Source organism: Xenopus tropicalis, chromosome 1, assembly GCF_000004195.4.
Source record: "Xenopus tropicalis strain Nigerian chromosome 1, UCB_Xtro_10.0, whole genome shotgun sequence".
Classification (NCBI taxonomy): Eukaryota; Metazoa; Chordata; class Amphibia; order Anura; family Pipidae; genus Xenopus; species Xenopus tropicalis.
Genome location: NC_030677.2, coordinates 44,158,739 through 44,169,783, shown reverse-complemented (window position 1 = coordinate 44,169,783; position 11,045 = coordinate 44,158,739). Strand labels below are relative to the sequence as shown.

The 11,045-nt window shown below is 38.9% G+C and overlaps 1 protein-coding gene across 2 annotated transcripts in view; it reads left to right on the top strand.

Moving 5' to 3' along the window:
- The first annotated feature begins 7,995 nt into the window (after positions 1 to 7,995).
- Positions 7,996 to 11,045, top strand: part of fam149a (family with sequence similarity 149 member A) — a 47,945-nt gene continuing 44,895 nt past the window's right edge. The window contains exon 1 of one of the 2 annotated variants that reach the window (XM_012955655.3): positions 7,996 to 9,066. In XM_012955655.3, the coding sequence (XP_012811109.2) occupies positions 8,459 to 9,066 (608 nt within the window). In that variant the 5' untranslated portion in view covers positions 7,996 to 8,458. The remainder of the gene's footprint in view (positions 9,067 to 11,045) is intronic. The other variant, XM_004911184.4, reaches the window with a different exon arrangement.

Below are 11,045 nucleotides of genomic sequence, written 5' to 3'. Positions count from 1 at the left end.
GTTGATCAATTATAATAAGGCAAGTTTTTCATTTATTTTCTTTTTGTTTAGGACAACATTTGCTTGCCCTTTAAATAAAAATACTGCAAAACTATTCAGCACATAGTGACTCCTTTCAGGTAACGTCTGCACACCCACAAAGCACATAGAAACAACATACCACACAGTACACATACAACAAACAGCCCCGCTCTGTAGAACTAATAAAATACTCTGGGAATGTAATGGCTTTGTTGACAGCCCTGGCTTGAGAAAAAAGGAATTCACATTATAACTTGAGACGTCCCCTAAACCATATTATTGGCACCAGGCTAGTCAGCAAGCAGTATCTTTTAAATATTCAGAATAGTAAAGGAATAAACTGACCCTGGTTGAGTATTCTGTAAAACATAATTGAAGTAGTGGCTCAACAATAGGGGGTCTGCCCTTAATCCCCCACTGCATGCTTATTATGGGTGGACCCTAGGAACTCTACCTTGGGCATGGAGATGCTAATGCTATAGGAGTTAGTTATGCAATAGTGTATTAATAGTTGTAATACAGATCACTGGGGTCTTTTGCACACTTGCTTTATAGATAGATTCCAGTCTTATTTTACTGCCCCAAACTGCTGCATATTGACACTGTTTAATGAAAGCAAAGCCTATTAATTACAAGATCCTTTGAAATAAAGTGCACACCAAACCCCAAAAACATATTGTTGCATTTATTTAGCTAAATCTAATTTGAATGTTACTACTTCTAAGGGGCACATTTACTAACCCACGAACGGGCTGAATGCGTCCGATTGCGTTTTTTTCGTAATGATCGGTATTTGGCGATTTTTCGGAAAATTATCGCGACTTTTTCGTTGCCGTTCCGAATGTTGCGCAAAGTCTGGTGATTTTTTTGTAGCGTTAAAACTTACGCGAAGAGTCGCGCCTTTTTCGTAGCCATTCCAAAAGTTGCGCAAAATGTGCGATTTTTTCATAGCGTTCGGATTCATTCAAGCTTCAGTATGGTGACTTTTCTTGGGCCAGGTTGGAGCTGCAGAGTGCCATTGAGCCCTATGGGAGACTTTCCTTGGGCCAGGTTGGAGCTGCAGAGTGCCATTGAGCCCTATGGGAGACTTTCCTTGGGCCGGGTTGGAGCTGCAGAGTGCCATTGAGCCCTATGGGAGACTTCCCTTGGGCCAGGTTGGAGCTGCAGAGTGCCATTGAGCCCTATGGGAGACTTTCCTTGGGCCAGGTTGGAGCTGCAGAGTGCCATTGAGCCCTATGGGAGACTTTCCTTGGGCCAGGTTGGAGCTGCAGAGTGCCATTGAGCCCTATGGGAGACTTTCCTTGGGCCGGGTTGGAGCTGCAGAGTGCCATTGAGCCCTATGGGAGACTTTCCTTGGGCCGGGTTGGAGCTGCAGAGTGCCATTGAGCCCTATGGGAGACTTTCCTTGGGCCAGGTTGGAGCTGCAGAGTGCCATTGAGCCCTATGGGAGACTTTCCTTGGGCCGGGTTGGAGCTGCAGGGTGCCATTGAGTCCTATGGGAGGCATCCAAAAACATGCTAAGTCTGAAAGTTTCGGCCGCCGCTTACGAGCGCTCAATATGAAAAAGTCGCGACAAGATACGAGCGAATCGCAATGGCTACAAAAAACTCGCGTTTTTCACGCAAATCGTATTGGTAACGAAAAAGTCGCAACAATTTCCGAAAAGTTGTAAAGGCGCCGAAAAAATTGCAAAAAATACGAAAAAGTCGCAAAATGTTTGTTTTCCAATCGGAATTTTTCCAATTCGGATTCGAATTCGTGTCTTAGTAAATCAGCCCCTAAGGGCGGTGACACATGGGGAGATTAGTTGCCGAAGTTGCTTTGAGAGGAAACTTCAGTGCTGCCGTGTATGCCATCCCACCGACGATTTACATTCTCACCTGCGACAACGAAGATTTGTTACGGGACAACTAATCTCCCTGTGTGTCACGGCCCTTAGTAACTAAAACTAAATAAAAATGGCCCCAGTATTGAACTTTGTCATAAATCTCAGATTGTTTACTGCTGTTTTCATCTGATAATTTAGCCATATCTGGTCTGTGGCCCTTGTGATTGGTTGCAAAAATATTGGCATGATTTTTTGGAATTACAGTCAGTCACATAGAAAGAGTCCTGTTTTTCACACCTGCCGTGCCCACTTTTATTTCACTTTGCACTTCCCCCTATGTAACAAAGTAGCCTTATGGCCAAAAAGGACACTTGTCTGAATTAAGAAGCGATTTTATTGTCGTTATTTATCTTGCAATGACATATTTGTAAACGATATTTTAAAGCATGCAATATATTTATGCATTATTTCATGCGTGATTTCAAAATCAGCATATAATCTAGACTGCTTTAAGAATCATCACATCACAAGAGCCTGGAAATCCTGACACAATACTCATGATATTCATGTTAGTGTCACACACCACTTAGATATTCAGAGAATGCAAATTTTTGCAACTCTGGAAAATATGCTCTTTGTCTAGTGGCGGATTAAATGCCACATGGGTGCAGTCTATGGCACCTAAGACATCTGGGATGCCACTCACACAATAGAACTCTCTTTTTACAATGTTCCAGTCATTTCTATTGATGGGAAACTTTATATAATTCCCAGACTCTGAACGTATTGCATCCAGGACCTGGCCAAGGCAACGTGAAAATGTGGCTGTGACACTGCCCCATAGATCCCTCCAACTTTCTGAAAACTTCTGTTTCTGAAAAAATGAAGGGAGCGCAGGAGTTTGACTATGCCAGGAACAGCATGGCTGCAGATAAGACTCCAGTACCTCATACAGGCTATAGATTGCTGCGCTACTTAACCTATAGCGCCTCCTCTGATAATCCCTCTAGAGTTGATCTTTCCCTGAAAACTCGAGGATGCGTCACTCTAGGACGATCACATACTTGATTCTTTTCTTCACAATGCAACAAAAATCCGATTGCAAACTCTAAGTTGTCTTCACAAACCGCAATGTGTTAAACGTGCACTCCTAGTAGGTGTTAATATTAGCACAAATTATCAGCATATTTTATGCTTTTAACGCTTAAAATATGTCCGTGAATTATGTGTTAGTATTATTTCTATTAGATAATTATCACAATGCGATGGACATAACGCTTTGCGATAATTGAGATCTTTGCGCATGCAATATGAGTAGTAACGCATGCGAAATTACTTTGATGAAGTGTTACTTAATTAACTACCACTTTTTAATGCATAAAACTATGTATTAAGTGTTAACGACCTTTTGTGAATCGGCCCCCAGGTAGTTTACTTGTAGGTAGGTACATACTTGTTTTTTTTTAGTAGAAGTTATCTAGTTCTCCATTGTCACAGATAACATGGCTTTTGGTGCATTCTCTCCGTAATGTAATTTGATATTTGATTACAGATAATCTTCAATGACATTGACAGGTTTAAATTACTCATGAGTTCATATGTGATGATTCTCTAATTAGTTTGATTGAATCATCATTTAGGTGATACTCTCATCTCACATTTCTGGTGCATCTTCAACAGCATTCAAGTGCCTGGTTTTGGGCTTTGTAGAATATTATTCTCAAACTGATAACTGATGTTATGAATGGGAATATGTTGTTTCCATGCTTTTCAATCATGAGCATCTGACTTGGGAATAACGGCTAGTCATAAGTATTACCACATCATAGGTGCCATGTCATTGTTTCAAAAGATAAAATTTTGATTTCAACCTTTAAAAACATTTCTCAAAGCAGTTGGGGGCACTAGAGTATGTGACTACTGTAGTAATCAACCATAAAACAATAATTAAAAGAGAAGGAAGAAGGAGCATTCAAATCCTCAGCTGAGCTAACACTGATGGGTTAAATAACTTACAGTATATCAATAATGCTATTCTATTAAAAGATTTGAATTGATATTATCTAAGAACCAAAGATACAGAAGGTCTCCAATCTGCTGTAATGATCCCAGTTTTTCCATTACCAAAGTGAATCCAATCTGGATTTGACTTCCTATAGTGACAGCAAAACTAAAGAAACAATATACCCCCCTTTTTGAGATGAGCTCATTCAGTTGGATTTACAGAGAAAAGATGCATAAACTCCATCTGGACTTCCAGAAATAAATATAAATGTATTTATACGTACCTGATCCCACAGATTGAAAGGAAACCATGATATTCATACAAATCATTTCCCAATATCCCTTTGACACACCTTTTCCTTTGTGAAGTGATGGATACTTGAAGTCCCTCTGCTTTGCAGAGAATCTGTGCACCACCCACTATGTTTCTATAGAGAGAAACTTCAAGTCCCAGAATCCATCACCTCATGATTGAACAACGTGTACACAGAGTTTATGTAGCATAAAGGCCAGAGTCATGTTTGAAGATTTGTGCAAAAAAAGATAGAATGAGTCAAAGAAAAGTAGTGAAAGGGAAGTTGTTGGGTTTGTGCACCCAGAACATTCTGATTTATTTATTCAATTCAGACAATCAACTGCCTCAGAAGAAATTTGCAATTCTTTAATAGCACCCCAACTGGGGCTTGCTCTTCTGTCATGGCAAGAAAGCTAAAGTGGAAAAGCTAGAAGAAAGATAATAATTAAACTGACTGGGAAATCCTAGGCATCTGTGTAATCATGTCCCTGCACATACTAATGGTCTCTTATAATAGATCTAACTAGTGGTATATAGTTTATTTTCCAAGGTCTTTTAACTGGGATGTAATTTTGATACCAAAATAATCAAAATAATCTAACAGAGTGCCTTTCCAGGTAAAAATCAGAACCGCTATATAATCATTTTTTTCAAGTGGATATGGGAGATTAAGAGTCTGAAACATAAGAATCAAGATTATGTACATTAATAGTTAGCATTGTTTATTAATGTAGTACAGGTATTGAACCTGTTATCCATAATGCTTGGGACCTGGGGGTTTCAAAGATAAGGGATGTTTCCGTAATTTGGATCTCCATAACTTAAATGTGCTAAAAATAATTTAAACATTAAATAAACCAAATAGGATTGTTTTGCCTCCAATAAGGATTAATTATATCTTAGTTGGGATCAAGTACAAGGTACTGTTTGATAATTACAGAGAAAAAGGAAATGATTTTTAAAAATTTGAATTGTTTGTTTATAATGGAGTCTATGGGAGATGGTTTTTCCATAATTTGGAACTTTCTGGATAATAGGTTTCCAGATAAGGGATCCCCTACCTGTATAGGGAACTTTTTAACTGGTTCTCATTAATCATTTCATATGGTAAAAAGTTTTGTGTTGATTCTTCACTGGCTCTTTCCAGGATACAGCTTAAAATTTTGTCTGTTGTAGGGGGCCACTGACCCTGATTAGGATAATGATTGGACCATGAACATACAGGGATTAGGGAAAGAATAGCAGGTATTATGCTTTTTAAATGTGTTGCACTTATGCAAAGCATCTACTTGGTTCGCTTCTTGTATATGAGAGATCAGCTAGTACATTGACCAGACATAAAGTTTAGCATCAGATCTGTCCAGGCCATGACTAATTACATAATTATTATTTACTGCAAGATGGTCTGATTTTGAATGTGTATATTCACATGTTTAAAATATTCTTTTTATAGAAGGCCTAGGAAACGTTTAAAGGACAAGGGATGACTTTCCTTGTCCCTAAAATATGTCCTTGCTTTTTACTCTAGATGGCAGTGCAGCATTCACCCAGGTAGATACACTAACAACTGATGGCCATACGCTGGTAGATGGAATTAAAAATTCAGAATCTATGGAATATTTAAATTATTGGCTGAAATAATTGGGAATAGGAGCAGCAGTGGCATGCACCCACTGACAAGGGGAATCAGAAAATAAAAGTTCAAATCGACTGCTGTATAATATTATTGCCGATTGGTGCTATAGGGTCCCTACTGGCTGGCCAGTAATACAGAGCCAAGTCTATGCAGTAAGAGTTAACTCTGGATAATTATGCAGTTAATGATCTCCATTTAGTCAGACTGAGAATCAGCCTGGGGCCAAAATGTGCTCACTGATGCTCACCTTTTCAAGGGGAGAATTCTCAAAGCATTGACAAATACATTAACATCAAAGCAGTTAGATGATCACATCAGTCAGTTGTAGGAGTATTGTTTACTATATTTACTATTTAAGTACTGTATTGATGAATTTCCCTTTGTTTCAAAATATTAAATGCTTTTGGTTATTTGACAAAAAATAAAGCTGTGATGATATTTATTAAAAAGAGAGAGAAAAAGAGCTGCCATACAGTTTACTCCCCTGTAATATCTAATGGCTCAGTTATAACATTGCAAATAGTGGGCAAATTCTCATGCAAGTTTGCTTAGCAAGAACTGTAGGAGATCATAAACAATATACATGAGAGAATAGCTAGGAAAAGAAAAAGCAATTGAGAGATGAACACATTAATTCCTATCACAATAAAAGCATAGACATTATAAGAGTATCACTTTACTCTGGTTGCAGATTTAAGTAGAATAGTATAGGAAAGCCTAGTTTGCCCACTAATATGATAGGAGTCAACTACAAAGTGCAGGGCAGGAAGCAAAGTGTATAAAATGTTTTTTGCGCTCTCTCTGCATTTTTCTAAATTGCAAGTCTTTGTACTCCAAAATAGTACAGGGACCTGCGTGTGCTCTGTGAACACAGAACTGACTTAATTTGGCAGTACAGGTATGACCCCTTGTATTTGATCCCAGCTAAGATATAGTATAATGAATCCTTATTGGAGCCAAAACAATCCTATTGGGTTTAATTACTGTTTAAATAATTTTTTTAGTAGACTTAAGATAGGAGATCCGAATTACTTAAAGACCCCTTATGCGGAAAAACCCCATCTTTTATCCATTCTAGATAACAGGTCCCATACCTGTATTGTAATTAGGAGGGCAGGCACATTGATGTCCCACCTCCTGCCCCCTACATTTCCCCTAACTATGAGCCATTCAGACGTACAAGATAGACAGAGCCAGTGGGTGCAGGCTGAAGCAGATCCCTATGGCAGGTGGTAATGACAGGGCTACTTTGCACCATGGGAAATATAGACTCAAAAGCAAGCAACATATTATATTGGTAATTGTTTATTAGTTAGTTAGTTAGACAATTGCCTAATGTGCCTGACCTGACACCACTGCAGGGGCAGTTTGTAGCACTTATTACCAGCTAAAATACACCAGCAGAGAAAGGAACCCATGTGCCATCATACTAAGCACTATATTGGGCTGCACTACATACAACCTTTCAGTCCTCTTTATCTTATTAACCCACATTACATTAATTATTACATTAAAGTATATTCTTTTAATATCGAGTACTTCCATATGAGCTTTTAACAAATGTTTAGTAAAAAAAATGTTGCCCAGGAGAAATGTATTTTATTAATGGTATGACACCAGCCACATAAAGCGCACATGTAGTTGTGTCCATTGAATCAGGCGCAATTGTAGTAGGCGCAGCACAATTGTATTAATAGAATTGCCTTTTTACATCCACAATGACACCTAAATTCTGGGAAAAAAATGTTGCATTGTGGAAAAAAACATGGTGATTGCACTCAAAATTGCACTTTGCTCACTGCACTGGCAGACGTAAATGGACCCGATCATCAGGCACCAGGTTACTACTTATTTTCCCAGCAACAAATCCTAAATATAAATTTTATTGTTTCAGAAACTTATAGTTGACCAGTATAATAACTGTTTCACGGTCACAACTTACTTTTTTAATGCTCAGAGGTTACTTACTTGTAAAGGCAAAAGTGTAGTTTGGAATGAAATAAAGTCATGCAATTGTCTTACAAGAGAGGCCACAGAGTAAAGTTAAAGGGAGCTGTATCACCTTACAGCACAATGCCATTAGCAAATCGCACAGCCCAAGAAGCCATGCCAGTCAGCAACAGGCTACAAACAGGGGCCCCTCCCTCTGACTGGGCTCTGCTTGCTTTTCTTCAGTCCTGAGTACAATACAGTGACTTAATCTGTTTTCTTTCTCCGTCTCTCAGGGTGAAAGCTTTGCCTTTCAGGCCCCAGAGCCTGAAAGGCCCAATTACAAGTCTCTCCCTTTTTTGTTTATCATAGCAACCACCCGCCCCTCTACTCCTGTGTCAGCTGCTCCAAGCCACTGAATCAAGACATAAACACACTGCTTTCTGCTTCACCCAGGAGCACCAATAATGCACTTTTCTCTCTTTTGCACAGGAAGCAGAGGCATTGTATGGGCTGGGTTCCATATTGGAAAATCCTTGTAAGAGTGTCTTTGATTCCCCAGCCAACCTGATATGCAGTATTGCGTGAGAGGGGGACTCTGTGGATTTTGTACTCTGGTGTGGACTTGTTCAGCCTATGGGTGTGCTGCCCTCTGTGACCTTATCCTTATCTTGGGTTTGCCCAGCTACATCTTTAATACACAGTTTGGTACAAATTGGTATGTTATTTGTTGTAACACAAAGAAATGAAGGTGGCTGTATTGGATCTGGGTACTATTTTTGCAAAGATTTTTAAATCTTCAGTGTCTCCAGTTAATCCTGGATCTACTAGTAGTCCTTTTTCTCAGGGTTCTGCTTCAGGGAACACAAATGGTTCTCTGGCCCAAAAAGCTTCTTTTATATTACTACCGGCACCACCATCACCAACAAACATTCTGAGCTCATTAACATCTTCGTCTTCATCTTTACCTCGAGTTCCATCTGGAAAGGTGCTGACTACTCACCTGACAGGATATTCTACACCCAGCAGTCCATCCCATTCAACTAAACCTCATGCTGCCAACTTAGGGGTCGGTTCCTTGGGGTCATACCCTCAGCAGATAAATGAAGAATCTGGGTTAGGGCCACAAAGTACAGTTACTTCTCCAACACCACCAGTTCCCATTCTAGTACGTCCAGCTCCCTCAAATGCAAGTGTAGTGATGCCTGCAATGCAGCTCAGCCACCCCAGTCGTTCTCCCCGGCTTCATCAGGATATCTCTGCTCCTGGATGGAACACCAAGTCCATGCTCTTCACTTTGCCGGATATCGGAGAGGAGACCACAGATTATGAAGAAAGCCACCATAGCCAAGGGTAAGTGCTTAGTGACAGAATACATTTCTTTGAAAGCAAAGCAATCAGAGTGCAGCACACAGGTGTGAGGTTATTAATTGTAAGGTGGCACTGCTATTTCCAGTAATGCCCTGTTTGAACAAATAACTCTTTATTTTTGGCTTCTTCAGTTTTTCTTTATGTTCTGCTTTACAGAAAGTCTCAAGTATTCCAGATAATAGATCCCATAACTGTATAGTGTATCTGTCCTTTATATACTTCTCTGTTTAAATATGGCACTGAGCAGACTAATCTGCTAAATAGTAATTGTAATTAATGCAGTAGTTTGCAGGTACTTGTTCTGTTTTAATAAGGGATAAGTATAAAGAAAAGTGGTAGCAGGAACCATGCAGAAAATAGGCTTTCAAAACCTAATTTAATTTATTTCACTGCTCTGTTATGCAAATCTCTTTAGTAAGACTCTGTGTCCTATTGCATGTGATCTTTTGCATAGATATTTAATCACTGTGCGATATAAATATGAATATTCATACTGAAATATATTGCATTTAGATTAATAGATAGAGCAGTCTTTACTAAATTTGGTACTGGTTGTTTTAGCCTGATTATGAGTACACTGTACCAGTAGAAAGGGTTTTAAAGGAACAGTAACACCAAAAAATGAAAGTGTATAAAAGTAACTAAAATATAATGTGCTGCTGCCCTGCACTGGTAAAAGTTATGTGTTTACTTCAGAAAGTCTACTATAATTTATATAAATAAGCTGCTATGTAGCCATGGAGGCAGCCATTCAAAGGAGAAAAGGCACAGGCACATAGCAGATAACAGATAAACACAATTGTATTCTACAGAACTTATCTGTTATCTACACTGTGCCTTTTCTCCTTTTTTCCAGCTTGAATGGCTGCCCCCGTGGCTACACAGCAGCTTATCAAATAAATTATAGTAGTGTTACTGTAGCAAACACACCAGTTTTACCAGTGCAGGGCAACAGTGCATTATATTTTTATTACTTTAAAGCTCTTTCATTTTTTGGTGTTACTGTTCCTTTAAGCATATGGTTAAGAGGCCTAGACCAAGAATGCCTATTTATATCCTAATTGCCAAGGGCAGAGAGAGAATTCTGGGAACTGTAGTTCAACAGCTGCTGCAGGCCTAGTAACCTGACATCCCTAACAAATTGACTGATATATTTGTATAACTCATTTGTGCATTTGGGATACTGACATTGGTTGCAGCTTGATGGCTAAAGACCATAATTCTTGCCCAATTCTGCACAGAGGGGAAACTAAAATCTTTTATCATCTGGCAAACATTATTGGCTGGATTGGATTACAAGAATTCCAATTCTAACAATAAAGATGTGCCTTAATTATTTTAACATACAATTCTAATTGTGCAAAAAAGTGCTTAGGTAAGTAAACACACAAGACTGTATAATAAAGCAGGCCTTCCCAAGCTCATCATCAGTGGATCCTGGAGACTGGACATACTGGAAGCTGGAGGGTAGGTTGGACAGCTCCATTCTAAGCAATATAGTTTTGCACTGACAAATTAATTGTGCTCTGTAAACATATTTTGTTTTACTTTTGCTTAATTTGTAAATCATTTGTCAGTCATGGGCAGCCATTCAGCATATGTTTTTCATGTCTAAGCATCAAGCTTAAAACATTTTAACATTTTTTTAGTCAATGGCTAGATAGTGGTTCACACTGTACATGTGGTTTGGTCCTCTAAATAGGGTTATTTCCATCAAAAAATGTTGACACACCACATTATTATCTCAAGGCCACAATATTTCTATGTTTTTTGTTTAAAGAATTGAAAGCAACACTGATCCTATAACCATATCGTACAGGAAACCCAAAGAGAGTACCGTGGATGTAGCTCAGGATCAAACCCAAAGATCATTCATCCTTGTATTATTGTGTCCAGACCTGTATTTTTACCCATTTAATGAAGTAAAATGTACCACAGCAGTCAGCACAGAAGAGGCTGGT